The sequence below is a fragment of the Sprattus sprattus genome, assembly GCF_963457725.1.
Source record: "Sprattus sprattus genome assembly, chromosome: 4".
Classification (NCBI taxonomy): domain Eukaryota; kingdom Metazoa; phylum Chordata; class Actinopteri; order Clupeiformes; family Clupeidae; genus Sprattus; species Sprattus sprattus.
In genome coordinates, this window is record NC_137923.1 from 9,916,226 (window position 1) to 9,934,800 (window position 18,575).

The 18,575-nt window shown below is 43.8% G+C and overlaps 1 protein-coding gene across 1 annotated transcript in view; it reads right to left on the minus strand.

Moving 5' to 3' along the window:
- Window positions 1–17,410, minus strand: part of uggt1 (UDP-glucose glycoprotein glucosyltransferase 1) — a gene marked incomplete at its 5' end in the record, with an annotated part of 30,105 nt that extends 12,695 nt beyond the window's left edge. Inside the window, 26 exons of the mRNA XM_080836155.1 lie at window positions 405–507; window positions 1,121–1,216; window positions 2,155–2,285; window positions 2,506–2,637; window positions 3,032–3,238; window positions 3,624–3,718; window positions 4,631–4,654; window positions 5,289–5,387; window positions 5,991–6,111; window positions 6,620–6,784; window positions 7,089–7,220; window positions 8,968–9,103; window positions 9,179–9,264; window positions 9,799–9,918; window positions 10,562–10,712; window positions 11,498–11,589; window positions 12,871–12,931; window positions 14,350–14,449; window positions 14,977–15,077; window positions 15,226–15,307; window positions 15,527–15,623; window positions 15,985–16,159; window positions 16,261–16,373; window positions 16,528–16,658; window positions 17,030–17,109; window positions 17,286–17,410. Of these exons, the coding sequence (XP_080692281.1) occupies window positions 405–507; window positions 1,121–1,216; window positions 2,155–2,285; window positions 2,506–2,637; window positions 3,032–3,238; window positions 3,624–3,718; window positions 4,631–4,654; window positions 5,289–5,387; window positions 5,991–6,111; window positions 6,620–6,784; window positions 7,089–7,220; window positions 8,968–9,103; window positions 9,179–9,264; window positions 9,799–9,918; window positions 10,562–10,712; window positions 11,498–11,589; window positions 12,871–12,931; window positions 14,350–14,449; window positions 14,977–15,077; window positions 15,226–15,307; window positions 15,527–15,623; window positions 15,985–16,159; window positions 16,261–16,373; window positions 16,528–16,658; window positions 17,030–17,109; window positions 17,286–17,410 (2,955 nt within the window). The remainder of the gene's footprint in view (window positions 1–404; window positions 508–1,120; window positions 1,217–2,154; window positions 2,286–2,505; window positions 2,638–3,031; window positions 3,239–3,623; window positions 3,719–4,630; window positions 4,655–5,288; window positions 5,388–5,990; window positions 6,112–6,619; window positions 6,785–7,088; window positions 7,221–8,967; window positions 9,104–9,178; window positions 9,265–9,798; window positions 9,919–10,561; window positions 10,713–11,497; window positions 11,590–12,870; window positions 12,932–14,349; window positions 14,450–14,976; window positions 15,078–15,225; window positions 15,308–15,526; window positions 15,624–15,984; window positions 16,160–16,260; window positions 16,374–16,527; window positions 16,659–17,029; window positions 17,110–17,285) is intronic.
- Between the last annotated feature and the right edge of the window lie 1,165 nt (window positions 17,411–18,575).

Below are 18,575 nucleotides of genomic sequence, written 5' to 3' on the forward strand. Positions count from 1 at the left end.
AGGCTACCATACCTTTTCTGAAAGCCTGGAATCTCAGCTTTTCAATGATGTATGATGGCCATCTGACAAGAGTAGCTGTTTTAAGTTATCACACATAATGTAAACTAAGGTTGAGAAAATAATGCGTATAAATCAGCAGAGCACTGACATAGCTGAAAATCTATATTGGACATATTGGAGTATTTTATTTTGTTATGTTTGGTATCATTTTAAAGGGGAGACACTAAGCTTTAATTTAAATCCTTTTGTGAACATTTTGGATAAGTACAGCCAACCCTGGAGCTCTTCAAACTTTGAATCACACACATTTTCCTGCCATATAAGAGTTGCTCTGGAGACAGCTGGTAGGTGGCTCAGGCTGCAGAGAATCATGCGTTGATCTAGAAGGGCACTCTTAACCTTACCAAGAGAAGAGGGGCTAGTTTCTGAGCGTCTCTGGTCACGGGGTCCAGCACAGCCACCACGTCAAAGTACACGTCCTCCTCTCTGGGCCTGATCTTCACAGCACTGAGAGGGTGGGAGGGAGAAAACTAAGAGCCCGGATAAAAGAGGGCTGACACTCTTTCTTCTTAACTTCCACACAGAGTTGAGCAGAGAAAAAGAAAGGCAAGGTAAAGAATTGCAAATGAGAAATGAAAAAATGATAACAGAGTAGAGAGGGAAACCAAATGAAATGACAAAAAGAGGAAGAAAAAGAAAGCTAAAAGCAAAAAGAGATAACTCCATGAAGCAAAAACACACAGTAAGGCAGTGATGAAAAGACAGGACTGGAGTGAACAGAGAAATAAAAAAATAGAGTAGAGGGGGAAACAACAGAAATGAAATAAAATAAAGACAGGGTACAGAGGGAAACAACAAAAATCAAATGAAATGAAATGAAATGACAAAAAGAACACACAGTAAGGCAGTGATGACATTGGGACATGACGGGAAAAGAGAGGACTGGGGGGAAGTGAGTTCATTGAGTATGATTAGGACTGTGTGTGTCAGTGTGTGAATGTGTGTGTGTGTGTGTGTTTCTAAGTGTGATGAGGACTGTGTGTGTGAATGACTAAGTGTGAATTCTGCTGGCGTGCTCGTTAATTCCCTCTTTGATGGGGCCCCTCAAGCAGGAATCTACCTGTATCTTTCTTCCGCAAAGCCATACTCAATCCTGGCCTCGCCTTTGGGCTGCGACGACAGCAACGCATCCACCTTCATCACCAGATCACTGGCCCTGAGAGAGAGAGAGAGAGAGACAGAGAGAGACAGAGAGACAGAGAGAGAGAGAGAGATAACAAGATGGAGAGACAAGGAAGAAAGAAAATGGGTAAATAAGAAGAGAACAGGATGAGGCATGCATGCGGAGTGTGTGCGTGTGAGTGAGTGTGTGTAAATGTGTGTGTGTGTGTGTGTGTGTGTGTGTGTGTGTGTGTGTGTAAATGTGTGTGTGTGTGTGTGTGTGTATGAGTGTGTGTTTGTGTGTGTTTGTGTGTGTGTGTGTGTGTGCGCAAGTGATTGAGTGAGAGAGGAACAACAGTACACGGCATTTTAAATTCCAGCTCCAGCTAGCCAGCCCTAAAGCAAAGCCTACCTGCAGAGAAACTCACACATTTACATTCACCTTTTCTCACATTTGGCTCCGGCGTTAGATGCCAGAGAATCTAAAGACTCAAGTGTCACCCTGTTAATTGGCAGGCAGGCAGACACTTTACAGAGGCTATGATTACATCTCATCTCACTCAGACTTCTCTCCTCTTCTCGGTCTTGTGGAAAGCACTCTGAAACTGCCACATACAGAAGAGCTTCTTTTCTAAAACCAGACTGACACACTTCATAACACACAGTAATTACCGCCGAGATTACACTTTTAGAAAGTGTGACATCCTAATCGCATTGCTCCAGGAAAAAAAAAAAGTTGCACATCACTTCTAAGAAGTTTTTTTTTTAGGTCGCAGCGAGAGGAACTACCCACTCTCAGAAGGCTGACCCAGAAAGGAGACTTCATCAACTTTTCAAAATGTTTATACAGAAAAGTAAAACTTCAAAAAGAAAACTTAGAGATACAGATGTAAGACTGTGAAAATTACAATTAAAACCTTTGCTTAATTTAAAGGGGTGGGGTCGGTGTGTGTCATTGTGGGCACATCACAAAATGCTGATTGGTTCTAGTACCTGTCCTCTTCTACACCTAGTTTCTGGACGTTGGTCTTGATTCGCTCTCCAGACGTCTTCAAGATGATGCTTTCCAGTAGCAGGAAGTCATCCTGATTAAAGACCTCCCCTTCCTCCAGAGGCCCAATAATCTGCAAGAGAAAAACATATTATTATGCATATAATACTAACAATAATGACAATAATAATAATACATTTTGTGACATGCAAAAAGGTGTACAATTTTCACCATATTAGTGCACCCCTACCCCCACAGTATAACATGATGTACAACACTGCACATTTTTTCAATGGCAACGTTAGCGATACACTGGTTCAATATGGTCTGTTTGGATGCCATTAGTCACTCACCCGCCCGTTGCTAATGACGGCCCTCTGGCCCTTCTGTAGCTTCAGGACGTCCCGACAGTAGGCAGCGTGGGATAGCAGGAAGTCCACCTTGGGGGCGCTGAACGCGCTCTTAAACAGAGACACATCCATGCCCTGCGTCACAGACACAAGTGTTAGAGCGTGTCAGACATTATACACCCGCTGGATGATATATCATATTATATTAGCTAATATTAGGGAACTCATTTTATTCAGTCAGTCATTCAGTAAGGAAATCAATTTTTCCAGGCTGACTTTCAATAAATGAAAGGTGTACATTTCATCATGTTTTTAACACATTAATCCATGTCCCTGTGTTGTGTATTTAACACATTCATCCATGTCCCTTGCTCTACCAATTGAGCTCCAGAAACACCATGGAAATGTCAAACCAACATGACCTGCTTTGAAACTACTCAAGAACTAGACAAACTCATCGTATTTAACGTAAGCCATCTGTCTAGGAGCAGACACCACTAGAGAGGAGGGATGAGAGAGGGTTTTGTACCCCCACTGCGAAGTCGCTGATGTCTGCCCCTCCGTCGAGGGCTTTAGCGGTCTCCTCCTTGGACATCTTGGTGATGAAGTTCTTGGCGTTGTTGGCAGACTGGGTCTGCATGGCTGCCCAGATGGCACGAGCGAATACGCTGCTCTCGTCGGTGGGGTTCTCACTGGGGTTGTTGATCATGCCCAGCCGAACGTTATTACTCGTTTTCTGCCAGAGCACAGCAGAGAGGCGTTTTAGCACTTATACTCAGGGATTCAATTAAATATGTCATGGATCATCATCTTCTAGGTCTGGTCTTAGAGATAAGGCAAAGGTCTGGCTAGTTTATCTGAATGGCATATCTCATGCGTAAAGGCAATTTAATGTGCTTCAGATATGCACACCTGCGGTGGCATAGAAAGGTGTTAGGAAAGACAGACATGAAAAGTCATAGAAAATAAAGAATAAAGCGCACAGAAACAATGTTGAGCCAATAGATTAATAATTGAATAACTACACAACAACTTCAAGGAACCATCCGGTCTCTCACGCAAGGGGAAGATACCAGAATGACAGGTGCACAGGTGCTTCCTGCCATACAGGGGCGTCTTACCATGTGCCTGATGGCGTCGTAGAGCATCTGTCTGCCTGAGGGCTGATCAAAGTCACCCACCACCCAGAAGGTCACAGGCCGGATGATGCCATCGTCTGCAAATACACAACAAGGGCGTCGGAGATGAAGTTGAAAAATGGGAGGTTTCGATTTGGGGTTCAACCCCAAGGTTGGGAGAGGTTTTTTTTTAAGAGCCCTGTTAACACGAAACACAAAGACTACAGGATCTCACCATGTGTGTAATTAAAAATAAAGAAGCCATCTGAATTAGCTGATTAGCACAACCCAGAGGTGGGCAATGGAGATGGAGGGTGGGTGATGAAGAAGTGGAGATGGATTTAGCTGGTAGATGGGATGGGGTATTGGTGAAAACTAGCTAGGACTTTGACTGTCTGAGTCTGGAGGTTTCCCCCTCTGATAAGGAGCGTTGTGGTGTCTCAGGCTGGGCAGTACATTCTGATATGAGTGAGTGACTGCAAGAGACAGTTCAGTCATCACAAATTCATTTTGCCCATAATCTGTCACAGAGTATCAGGGAAGACGCACGCTGGGCATGGTATACCAGGACATGAGAATCATCAGATGACAGCTATGAGGGGCCGGAGACTCAGATGTCAAACCAAAAAGGATGGACAGCAAGAAAACAAAGGATCTATTCCACAAGATCTAAAAACAACTCGGTTTACATTGATTGCAGTCTGGTAAAACATGCATTTGCGTCTGTTACAAATACATGCAAAGAACTGGGTAAGGGATACCATTCCAGAACACACACAGGGACATCTAAACACACACACACACACACACACACTACAGTAGACACACACACACACACACACACACACACGGCTGATGAGTGTGGGCATGGTTTATTAGCATCCACACCAGCGCAGCAGGAATGTAATGAAACCCATCGGTCACGGACAGCACAGGCTTCACTTATTAGTCACATTAAACATACGAGACCAGATGAGTCAACTGCTTTAAAGGAACAGAGAAGCAGTTACCAGAAGAATCCCTGGAGGACATGCCTTTAATAGTGCCAAAAGAAAGAAAAGAGAGAAAGAGAGAGAGAACAAGAGAAAAGGAAAGATAAAAGGCCATAATTAAGGGAATATATGGCAGAGACAGTGCTGTTTAAAAATAGTCTTGGAAAATGTTTTTGCTTGATATGAGCCTGTATGTTCAGCGATTTTTTTTCGTACTCACATTCTTCAAGTCTGTGTATATTAGAGTGCGTGAAGTGAGCAGAGTGATTGTGTGTGTGAGTGTGAGTGTGTGTGTGTGTGTGTGTGTGTGTGTGTGTGTGTGTGAGTGCGTGTGCGAGTGTGTGTGCGAGTGTGTGTGTGTGTATGAGAGTGTGTGTGTGTGTGTGTGTGTGTGTGTGTGTGTGTGTGTGTGTGTGTGTGTGTGTGTGTGTGTGTGTGTGTGTGTGTGTGTGTGTGTGTGTGTGTGTGTGTGTGTGTGTGTGAGTGTGTGTGTGTGTGTGTGTGTGAGTGCGTGTGTGTGTGTGTGTGTGTGTGTGCGTGCGTGCGTGTGTGTGAGGGGGGCAGGGGGTAGAGCATAATGAATCTATCATCAAACTCTCATTGTAGGACCTCAGACCTGGGAGGCTGAGTGCTGGCGCAGCCTTCACAGTGGCATCAGTGTCAGTTATGGTCTTACCCTTCTTTGTCATGTAGTTCATGCTGTTGGCCACCGCCGTGTTCTTCTCTCTGGTGTCCAGGAAGTGGAACCGGGCGTAGTCATCGATGAAATGATTGTCTGGAGAAAGAAGAGTGAGGAAAATTATGCAAAATGGAGGTAGACTCACAACTTATAATTTTTGTTTTGCTCGGTGCGATTACATACCGTGGGACGTAAATGTTTGGGAATGACCGTTTGTATTAAAATTCATGCTTTTATTTCCTGATTTGTATTCTGGGTGGGGATAACTAGAAGACAATCCTGAGATATCTCTATTTCAGCAAATCTATTACTCTAGTTTCCCTCACAACAAAAAATACATTGAGCTCTAAATTACAACGCAAGATGCATTCCCCAGTGGGTTTCCTGCCATATGGCTCTTTCAGCAAAACACAATCCAATCTTCCCTGGGCAGCCCAGTGTGAATTTGGCCACAGATTCCTCTTCAAGCCCCTGCCCTCAGTAGTTTAGAAACTTCACACACCCTTAAGGTTTAAATCCTTCCCACTCACATGTCTCCACATGCGTATGTCTGACTAAGATTTAATTAAGACTTAATCCGTGTTGAGGATGGCCCATGTCATTATGTCTCCAGATGCATATGTCTGACTAAGATGGACTCGATCCGTGTTCAGGATGGCCCATGGCATGGCAGAGTGGCGCAGTGAAGGGTCAACTCACTGGTATTGGAGAGGTCCAGGTACTGCCGGCTGGTGGAGAGGATCCTGGAGTTGATGCGCGGGACCACGTTAGGCTGGTTCATGATGAAGTCCACCACATCGTGGTCACTCACCAGCTCTCCCTGGAGGATGGAGGGGGAGGGAGAGAGAGAGAGAGAGACCACATCTAAACCTCTTTACACATAACAGAATCTTTGCTTCCACATACCTGCCAACTGAACTTAGAGTCACATTGAAGCTTTAGGGAAACAACGGGATATCTTAGAACATATTAATAGAAGACTGCTCTGTAGACATACTTTGAAATTCCACATACGTTAAGCCCTTTGAAAAATACACAATGCACTATTCCAACAAACCCTTATTTGTTTCTCATAGGATATGGCTCAGTCTAAATCTTCTGGAAAATCTGATATATCCTTTGATCTGCAACAAACAGTCATTCCTGCAGACCATTGTTTTTCTGCCCATCATTCCTGGAGCTACTCCTCACGTTAAAAGGCTACGGTTAGGCTACGGTCAGGCTACGGTTAGGCTACGGTTAGGCTACGGTTAGGCTACGGTCAGGCTACGGTTAGGCTACGGTTAGGCTACGGTTAGGCTACGGTCAGGCCTGCGTGTGGGCCTCACCAGATAGACTGCCCTCTGGAAGAAGGTGGTGGTCTCCAGGATCTTCTGCATGGTGACGGTCTCCATCTCGTCTGGGTCCAGCTGCTCCCGCTGGTAGGGCATGCCGTTGTACAGGACCACCGGCAGAGGACCCACGCCAGTCTGCTCAAAGTACGCCTTGCCCTCCTGAGGGGGGACACATAGGCATTACACCACAACTTATGGATCCTACAACCAACCTCTGTGGCTTAAAATCCACATTCTCACAGTGACCAATAAACGTGCAAAATGTAGATTTTATTGTCCAAATAAATAAATAAATAAATACAAAATTTCAAACAATCAGAGCTCATTTTTATTCACTTATATTTTCCAAGCTAAGGAAAAATAAATAACCCACATATACAGTATATGTATATGTGCAAAAATGACTGAAAGGACGTAATCATGCTTTATAAAATGCACACGTGTACTGCCAAATACCACTCACCTTCCTGTTTTTGTCGTAGGCGGAGTCGGATCCCAGGATGCTGGAGACCTTCACATAGGGGTAGCTCTTCTCCAGGAACCCCACCACGTGCTCCACCTTCAGTTGTCCACCAGGGGGGACCCTGTTCAGCATCTGTGGGGGAACACAACAGCCGTCCGTTTAGGGCTGTACTCAAAGAACCCGTTTACTTCAGTTCAGTCATATATAAAAGTGGTCCGGCAGGCAAAAAGAAGTTCTGCATATGCAGTTTTTTAAGAAACAATGATCATACTCTAAATACATCTAAATTTAACTTTATTCATTTATATAGCGGCATTAACAATTTACATTGTCTGAAGGCGCTACAGCACAAGGCCTGAACCCCCTAGGGAAAGCAATCAACTTATATATCTGTACAATCTAATGCAGTGGTTCTCAACCTTTTTTCAGTATTGTACCCCCTGTGAAATATTTTTTCAGCCAAGTACCCCCTTACCAGCGCAAAGCATTTTTGATTGAAAAAAATATGTTATACACAGCACTATGCCATCATTGTCTGATTTATTAAACTGTCAGCACTGAAGATTGAACATTGAATATTGTTGCATTGAACTGAGTGCGTTTGCAATTACATTTTAGTAAGAAACTTGTGCTTGTGCTTGCATCCAGCTGTGTAGATTTCTCCGTGTCAGGAAAGTAGGAAATTGAAAATGTTGAATCAAATTGGTCTAACATTGAATATTGTTGCATTGAACTGAGTGCGTTTGCAATTACATTTTAGTAAGAAACTTGTGCTTGTGCTTGCATCCAGCTGTGTAGATTTCTCCGTGTCAGGAAAGTAGGAAATTGAAAATGTTGAATCAAATTGGTCTAATGTCCCACGATGACCAACTGGACTGGAGCTCTGTCCACATCCTCACTAGAGAGAAAATCATCCATCTGAGGAAAGCAGGTGAAATCCCCCTGTGCAGAGGCTCTTCTCCACAGCTCTGCTTTCTTCGGGAAGCCTCCCACCTTGTCATACAGGTTTAAAATGCTGGTGTCCTTTCCCTGCAGACATATTCAGTTTGTTCAGTTTGCTGAATATATCTGCCAGATAGCACATATTTGCAAGCCAGTCTGTGTGGCATTGGGGGATCTGTCCTTAATCAGAAAGGTCTGTACTTCAGATCGTAATTCCAACAGCCGTTTGAGTATTATCCCTCGAGAGAGCCAACGCACTTCTGTGTGCCGCAGCAGTTGTGTGTGTTCAGCTCCCATGTTTTCGCGCTTATTATACAGTTACTTGCCAAAACGATAGAAGACATTCCTCCAGAATACCTCTTTTGAATGAGTTTGTTGCCATTTCGTGATTTCCGCTAAGAAAAAAATAGTTCTGCACGCAAATGCTGAGCAATCCACCTTCTGACTTCAAGTTTCAATGACATTCCGATACGTTAACTAACCGGACTACTTGCGGAATGATATGCAATGTGAATTAGAAGCAAAAAACCCGTTGCCAATGACAGCGGTGATAAACTTTCCGCAGCAGTGAATATCAAGGAATTACAAACCTGCGAACGCAGACATTTAACCCACATATGGCCCATACAAATCAACGTACATTTTGGAACATTCTGAAGAGCCGTATAATAAGTATTTTTAAATGATTTTTGAATGGAGGCTTATTTTAAATATATCTTTTAAAAATCTCACGTACCCCCTGGACTACCTTCACATACCCCCAGGGGTACGCGGACCCCCGGTTGAGAACCACTGATCTAATGGATCTATTTCTACCGAAACACATACTGTACACAGAGGACTGAGAGGAATGTTTGTGAAACATAAAGTGTGAGTCCATGTGATCGTGTTTGCTTCTTCTGCAGTGTGAGAGGTTGGTGTGTGTGTGTGGACTTACACTGATGATGGAGTCAAAGGCGTGCTGGTCGTCCACCTCGTCACTGATGTAGTTGTAGGCTCGTAGCATGGCCACTCCTGCGTCCTGCATCCCATCCACATCGTCCTCATCGTTCACCACAAACACCACCCCGATCCTGCAGAAAGACCAGACACTTTAACACTGAGCAAGGCAACAACCTTCAGAAAGCCCAGCCTGTGGAGACACTGACCTGAGAGGGATGTTATTGCTGTAGAACATCTCAGCCACGCTCAGGAGCTCGGCCGAGTTTTCCTGGGCGGGATCCAGGATGATCACCTATGGTATGGTACAACACACACACACACACACACACACACACACACACACACACACACACACACACACACACACACACACACACACACACACACACACACACACACACACACACACACACACACACACACACACACACACACACACACACACACACACACAGGCAAACACACACAGGCAAACACACACGCACACAACCATTACAGTCATGCTCATCCTGGACATGAAGACGGCAATAACATGAGCATGCTTCCCTCTCTATCAGTCTCCATCATTCTTATCCTCATAATGAGACAATGATTATGGCTATTATCATCAACAACAATTTGAGGTCTGTATGATCATCAATATCCCAATACCTACATTCACCATCATTACATAATCAGCAAAACATTACAATATGGAGTTACATATGTCGCACAAAAAACATTTATCAAATATTTTACTGCACCGTCATAGAGCACCACACACGTCAAAGGCCTGTCACTCAAACAAAGCTAAGCATCCCAGAAATTAAGCCCTTGTGCCACTCACCAGGTTGTGGAAGTTTTTGCGGATCTGCCGGATGACCCCGGGAAAGGTGGGACGCAGCAGCTCCTGGACGTTGTACGGCCACGCGGCGTACCTCCGGTCAGACTCCAGGTTATTGATCCACTGCCGACAGAGGGATGACAACATGCGGTTCATCCATTCATTCAATTACTTCCCAAAGGCTCAGAGGACATATATTTATTATTTCCTAAAAGGGTAGTTTCCATATGTCCAATCTCAGCGAAGCAACCGAGGCAAGATGGAAATTCACGTTTCCCCCCCCCCCCTAAAACAGGCTCTGTCAGCTTATAGCATTGCAAGACCACAGAATACCCCAGGTGCCCATCTGTGGCTTATTGACTGATACCAGGTTATTGATCCACGAACCGAACAAGGAAACAGGGTTCAATAATAATGGCCAGAAGTGTAATATCAGCAGTATTACTGTCCTCACTTCTCATCACAAGTGACGTGCATGTCAACTGATGTAGAGTAACCATCATCCATATTTGAATTCCATTCCATCATGGTCTTAACTTCCAGCCACAACCATGTGACACTTCCCAGACCCTTATACATAGCAGGTAATGCACTAGGCATTAGGCCATTCAGTGCTGATATGAAGACATTCTTAATTAATAGTTAATGGTTATGCACAGGGTGACCTGAGCACAGCAAAGCAGGTAATCGCTAACAAACTGTGTGTGTGTGTGTGTGTGTGTGTGTGTGTGTGTCCTACATTGTCCAGGTAACAGGCTAAACTCACGTTTATGGTGGGGCTGCGGATGTCTACAGCATAGTCGGAGTCGGCAGGCTGGACGTTGAGCTTGAGGACGTCGTGGATGAAGGGTGTGTCGATGAGCAGGCTGCGCAGGCCCTCCATCACCCGAGCCTCGTTACGCAGCACATCAAACACGCTTCGGGGGAAGACACAGACAACACGTCACAATCACAGCCACAATCACAATCACAGTTACAATCACACACCAACTGAGGGGAGACAGCAACACCGTGTCCCTTCACATCACACCCACCCTCAAATCCATTGACACAGAGCTTAGGGTTCAACACGGACTGTCACAGAGTACCATCATGACGGTTGAGTATGTGCTCTGCATGCCACGATGAGCCTGACCTCGTGACGTTGCAGTGCTATTGCTCCAGTGCTATTGCTCCAGACACCCACGTTTAAGGCCAGGTGAGTCTCTCTCACATCTACAGCTGCTGTCATAAGTGGGATGGCTTGCTGTGAGGCCGTCAAAAGTGCCCCTGGTGTAACTACTGTATATGTGGGACACCCAGTACAGGTGGACTCCTGTGTGAGGGCCCCCAGTGATAGGTGAAACACTATCGTGTGGGGCACCCTGGGATGGGAGAAGTACACTGGTGAAGATGTGCCGGTATGTGCATGAAGCGCAATTACAGCCACTGGCAAGACAGCTTCATTGCATGTGTCAAACGCTGACGTCCGGAGTAGGTTACGTGCTTCAAACTCTCCACTGCCTGAATAATTAAATCCAGACAACAACAACGAGAGTAGCACGCAGATTAAACACGCCGCTGTGGAATGTCATCCACTGTGAAACCGCCGTCCCTTAACGTGCTCCGACAGAGCAAGCCAGAGAGCCACTAATGAATGCTAGAATAATATGAGTGTAAAACAAGATGGCATATGCGCTCTGTGTTCCCTGGCGCTGCTGACCTGAAGATGTCCTGCACGTCCATGTCGATGTGGAGGCCGTTGATAAAGAGGGCCGATTCGCCAGGCTGCAGACCCAGAGTGCCTTTGAAGAGCTGGAGGCAAAACAGAGAGAAGAAGATTATCGATAAGTATGTTCTGTCTGATAACTGATAGCTTTACCACCACCGTATCCCCCTCATTGAATTATATGAATACTGCTATATTTGTCTTTAGATATTTGTCTTGACTAAAATAGCAGACTATTCCTGTTGTTGACAAAGGACAACTAATACAGAAAAGAAATACTTCTGACAAACTAATGCTAAACAAACACATCCCAATATTTAACTAGAGGGACACTGCTGCAGAATTATTATCAATTGTTGACTTGACTTAAGTTATAGCTGTAGGAAAAGCACCAGCTTAACTGGATAACTGGCAGAAAAGAAAGACACATAAGTAAGCAGAGGACTAGACAGCGAAAGATGTGAAACATAATTGTGTTAGGCAAAAGCCGGCCTGTGGCCATCAACAAAGACATTACAACAAAGCCTTTAAAAAATGCGTTTAATAAATACATGCAAACGCACTCCCGTTGCACAACAATGAAAAGCCTATGACATAAAATGGCTTTGGCTCGGCACAAAGAAGTACATGAAAACCAAAGCAGAGAAGAGATATAACCCAGTCAGACTGCTCTGAGCCAAGGGGCTTTGTGTATGTGCATATTATGGCATTTCCCTTCTCTTCTTGGTTAGGTTTGCAAATCCAGCCTCATTACCACAAGATAAATGCCATTAGGAAAGACAAAAAAAAATAAAATGAAATGAAAGCGGGAGAAAACAGTTCATTTGTCATGTTTCATGTTGTGCAATTACTGTGCTGAATGAGAAACAGGCCCATTACATCACCTCATTACAGAGGCAATGAGAAATGACCACAGTCAGTAAACACAACTACTAAAACAATGGTGTGTGTGTGTGTGTGTGTGTGTGAGAATCACAAACGAGTTAACTACTTATTCCTTTTCACTCTCTCAGGCTGACAAGCACTGATAACACCAGTAGTAAGAGTATAAAAACACAGGGGAGGGGAGGGTTGTAGGCACAACAAAAAATGAAGACCTGCTCGTTTTATTTGCGGCATGCAATTAAACGGTGTATGTTGATGTTGTTTGCGGCTGTTAACAAATGACGGGTCCCTGTGTGAATGTGGTGTGAATTTGTTTGCGGCCGTGTTTGTGAAAACTAAAACAGCGTTCCTGACAACTCTTCCTGTCGCAGTTTCAGTATGGCAATCAAGCTTGTTGTGACAAGGGGAAAGTCACACTAAGCTACACTGCACAAGCATATGGGGGAAACCTGCACAGGTGTTCTTGGGTTTGAACTCTTTACCTTCTGGTTTTCCTCGATTTCCTTACGGATCTCCGAGTTCACAACGGTCTTGGTTATGGATCTGAGGCACAGAAAAAAAAGAACAAATGCCATCGCATAAATCACTTACACAAAGAGAACTGAGAAGGCCACACTCACAGCTCAATGAGCCTGTGGGCAACTGCACTGCGATGAGATCTGGGCTTCATCACAGCCCACAGTACTCTTTAACTCAGGCTTTACATAGGACTATTTATCAACATCAAGTAAGACTTGCAGTAATGGATTTCAGTAAAGGTCTTGAATCAAACATATTGTCAATGCTTCTGTATCTTTGTTCTGTTTCTATCCCCCTTCTTCTACATCCACCTATCAATCTGCTTATTTGTGCATGTATGCATCTAACCATTCGTCTCATCAAATTCATAATTCATCTATTTCTATTGTAGATGTTGGGCTAAGGACACATTAGTTACATGTACAGTATATTTCATGGCATGTCTGCCAAAGATGAGCACCACTGTGCAATGTTTATTCTTGGTCAACTCTCAAATACTGACTTAGTTGGTAGAAGTATCCTTATTCCCCAGTGCTAGAACAGTCTAGCCCTGGAGCGCTAAATAGTTGCACACTTGCCTGAATCAGATAAGAACCCTATTATCATAATTGCTGACAGGCCAATTTTTTACCCCAAGTTAATTAAACCCACTCACTTTTTATCATTATTTCATTACAATTGGGCACAAAGTATGAAAAACTGTCCTAACACATTTTCTTTACGATTAAAACACCCAAAACAACAGCAGATGATTAACAACCAATTAAAACAATTAGAGATTTTTTTTTTTATGCGCAGTAAATTGTCTGGCCTTGATAGATTGCAAGCCAAACATAAACAATTTGCTTAACAGTGCCCCTCTATTATTAACCCTGACGACTCGAACATATGTAGTGAGACCTTGAGGGCCCACATCTCAACCTCGTACAGATGGCTCTGCTGTATATCAGCTCCATCATACTGTGAGCACAGGGGGGACCTGAAATGGCCCTCATTACAAAACACCACCCAGAATTGAAATTCATCACACAGTGACATCACACATGTGGAAAAGGAATGTGCAAGGTTGAGACCCTGATGTTTCTAGTCGAGGCTAAGGTGTTAATTGCAGCTGCAAATAAGACTGAAACTAGGACAATTATACATGTTTTTTTTTTTTTTTTCCTAAATGTTGTTAGCATCTAGGAACTCTGGAGTAGTCAGACCAGAGATAAGATCGTTGTTAGCAAAAGAACCATGGTGTATTAAGCACATAAACCATGGTGTAGCTAACACGGGACCTATGGTGTAGTTAGCACGAGACCTATGGTGCAGTTAGCACAAGACCTATGCTGTCATTTGCATAGGACCTGTGGTGTCGTTAGCATGGCGCCTACTGTGTAGATAGCACAGGATTTATGGTGTAGTTAACACATCATTTAGCCACATTCCCCTCAGTGTACCTGGCCTTGGTGGGGAAGTTCTGACTCAGATCTCTCATCACAGTGAGCGCTTCCGCTGCCGGCGCCGCCAGGATCCGTGCCGCTGTCTGAAAACTGAGATCTGAAAGCAGAAAACAGTGAGAAGAAAGTCAACTAAAAAAATTAGATGAAACAAAAATGAACCGTCCCTTTTGGACTCCATCACCCCTCATCAACCCTGGAATACAGACAGACAGCCTCACCCTGATGAAGCTATAATGAGCCGAGAGGCCCAGGGGGAAAGTGAGAGTCTATGCCTGCCTGCCTGCCTGGCAGCTACAGCACTCAGACAACAAGCTAGAGGTGCTAGCACAGCATCTGCTAATTAAGACCTGGGGAATTGTGTCAGCGAACCTTGGAGCGACGGTCTCTCCGCATCTGTTTCTACAACACAGGTGCAGACAGGGCAAACACACAGGCAGGGCAAACACCTGCACGTTCATCGCATGTCAGTGCAGCATGGAAAGCATGTAGTTACTTCAGACAGGTACTTCAAAAACAGAATTGAAATACTGAATGAGTTATTGTTGAAACATTTGCATGGTAAATACTTTAAAACACATCTTTATTTTTATTTGCCGATTTGTAAAATGATCTCAGCAGACTCACCTTGCATCTGCCACACCTTGAGGGGAGCCATCTCATTGGTGCTCTCCACCAGGTGCTTCCTGAGTTCTCTCAGCTCTTCCTTCAGCTCGGGATGCATAGTCCTGATGGGTTACCAACAAGAAAAATATGAGCTCGGTAGTGTTTTTCCAACATGATGGATACAAGTCTGGGGTGGGCCTTTCATAGGACAGTTACACACTGCAATATGAAGCTTATCCTGCTAGAAAAGCAGAAGACAGAATCACGCACCTAAGTTTGCCAAAGAGAAAGCCCTGGACTTCATCAATGCTGTCTTTCTCTCCAAACAAAGTGGCGTTGGTTTCATCCCCTCCTGTTGAGTGATGGAACATTTGGTCAGGATGCATAGTGAGCAGTTTTATATCACTAGATTCAACAATTAACTGTTGTAATTTAAGTGCCAGTGTATCCACACTCCTTGATAGTGAGTAAACATGTGGAAGAGACATCTCCTTAAAAAAACTAATACATACCACCATCACCACCACAGTGGAGAAGGTCTCAAAGAGATGATTTCTGAAAGTTCAGTTACCTTCGACCTGAGTGTCGTCCTTGGCTTTGTATTCTTGATTTTTGATGGCGAGCTCAACCCCGTAGCCGGACAGGTAGACTCTATTCTTGCTGGGATTCTGACAAGTGAAACAGCAGTGAAACACAAGACATCTGAACAAACTAAACGATTCATATTGATATTCAAATGTTGAATGTTCAATGCCCACCTAAACTTTCATACTACATAACTTTAACAGCATGTTTATCTCTGACGCCTGAATATTAAGGATACAACGCCAGCATTTTTCTGCTCACATTTGCATGACCTGGAGACAGCATGAACCCATCCCCTTCTGACAATGTGCTGTGTACTTACAGACAAAGGTTGACTACATCTTTATGTATGTTTCCTCGTTTCTAAATATACAACTGGCCTGTGTTAAAAGTTTGTTTGCAAAAACGACTGCCCTTGATAGACTTGCAGCAGCTTAAACTTACAGCAACAAAATGGCGCAGGACATAGACAATCAGACCCTTGTTGGCTTGGGACAGCATCAGCTGGTGGAACCTGGAGAACTCGCTGGTGCCCATTTCTGCATACAGGATGACAACAGGAGCCTCGGGTTCGGTCGAAGGGAATTTGTGATCTCCTTTGAAGAGATATGGCTTTGGCCTAATGAATGAAAACAACAGTTGCAGAGCTTAACAAGTCCACTTATTATGAACAGAGACATACATGCATTCAAACTACTGTGGAAGTGTTGTTGAGATTACCTTTCGAGCGCACTGTCCAGCAGGTCTTTCAAATGCTCAGTATTACAGCTCTTCTCTCCATGAACATTGAAGAATGCTGTGCAGCCCGGTGGAGGAGGTTCATTGGTTGCGATCTAAAATAGTATTTGTTATTTTTCTGATTATTAAAACAAAGCTTTAACCCTTTTTTCTCAAATCAGCAACCACTTCATAAAATATGTACCAGACACTTTTCCACATTACTTCCATGCTGGCACTAGATAAGGAGGGAGGCGTGTGGAGGCTGACCTGCTGGAAGGAGTGCACGGTGGACGAGTAAGCTCTGAGAGAGAGGGCAAACTTCAGCATGTTCAGCTGCACAGGGCTGACCAGTGGATGGGCCTTCTTCAGGATCAGCTCATAGTAAGACAGATCCGTGTCTGCAGGGTCAGAAGAATGTCAAATACTGGAGTGTGTTGGTGCTGTCAGTATTGTTATAATTATTATAATAATTAATATTAATATCATCATCATCATCATAATATACATTCTCCTGTACTTCCAATGGTAGAACAAGGGGCTACAGAAACAACCCCAAGGTCATGGGTCCGATAACGAGGGAGCAATACAGATGAAACTGTATAACTGCACCGTAAAAGTTTCAGCTGAATGACTAACTGTAGATGAGTGTTATGAGACAGGATCAGCGTGTAAGCTGTTGCATGACAGTACAGGCCACAAGGGGCTTTAGAGTGAAAGTGAAAGTTTTGTGTGTGTGTGTGGGGGGGGGGGGGGGGGTTGGGTTACTCACTATCATGTTCATTTTCAATATGCTGGTTGGCTTCCACAAAATCCCAGAACTTGTCCTGGTTTTCCTCAGCCAGAAATTCACTGGGGGAAAAAAGTGAGGTGAACTTTGTGTTAAGTCTATGCAGACACAATGGAAACCCTTACAGTTCAACCAATGAAACCTTTTTTTTCTGTATCTGAAATGCCCAGAAAGGGTTTTTTGATTTTTCCAGCCATGTGCAACTCCATCAACGTGTAACTTCATCCACAAAATGTACCTGGCCTCTAAGAGGAGGGGAGTGGCCGGCCACTTTGTGGTCAGTGTTGTTGTGACAGCTTTGGAGTCTGCCCCAGCAAAGACGCCTGGTAGGAGAGTCAGCAATGCAAGCAAAAGTTTCCACATCCTTCCAGAACAAATGCCTAAACAAAAAGAAGGAATAATCATTTTCCGAAATAATGCAACACGTAAAGTGAAAGTAAATAGTCTAGGTTGTTCTTGAAAAAATGATGGATATTTGTGATTTCTTAAACTGCCTAAAAAAACGATCTGAATTTAATTTGATCACATTGACAAAAGCCTGTCAAAATTCTTCCTTTCAAGGTTGACAGTTTGGTAGGAGAGGGGGGGAAACGAGGCATACTTTCCAGCCAATTACAACTTTGAACGTGGACGATCATTGCTCAGACAGCCAATGAGAATATCAGGCGAGCAACACATCCGGATTTCAACATACTTTCCTGAACTTGCTAACGAGTGTCACCATTGCAACTTCTTAAGGATATATATTTACCACATCTAAAAGAATGAAAGTCCGTTCTAAATGTCATCCGGTTTTCCTGCAACTGATTCCCACATTCTTTGCACTAGGATTAAGATCCCAACTTACTGTTGTAGTCTTTGCTGCCACTGATGTGTTACATCCTGGTAGCATCGTAAGAAATCTCACAAGCTAGCCAGAACCTAGTTGAAACTATATCCCTAATGTTGGCATATTCAGACATTTCAGCAATCAATCGATTTTAAACACTGTCTCTTTTTTTTAGTGGTAAGAGGTATGTTAGCTAAACAGAACGGCAGGTTCGATCTATCTGGCTAGCTTTCTAGCTATTTCATTCCCGATATGAGGCGGTCATTCCAATGCGAATGTTGACAGAGAAAGCATGTCAATTATGCGGTAACGTTACAGACATCAACAGACAATGAAAGGGTCAAAGCTTTGCATGTTGTACCTTTTTTGGCACATGTGAACACCAACGTAATGATCAAAGTATGAATGAAGAGGCAGATCTACTTACCAACACCGGCTTCCAAACTTCCTACCGTGGTAGCCATGTTTGGAAGGTAAACGTTGGTCCTGTAGAAAGGCACTGTCCACGGTACTGTTTGCCTGTTCAAAGGGTAGCCATGCAGTGTTAACGTGTTTATTTTATATTTAACGAGTTCAAAATGTAATACTTCAAAACCCTTCACTTTAAAATAATATTATCAATTAATGTACACCTTTGTAAATACTATGATATGTAATATTTTATTCAGGCAGATGATTAGTCATCTATAAAACCGCCAT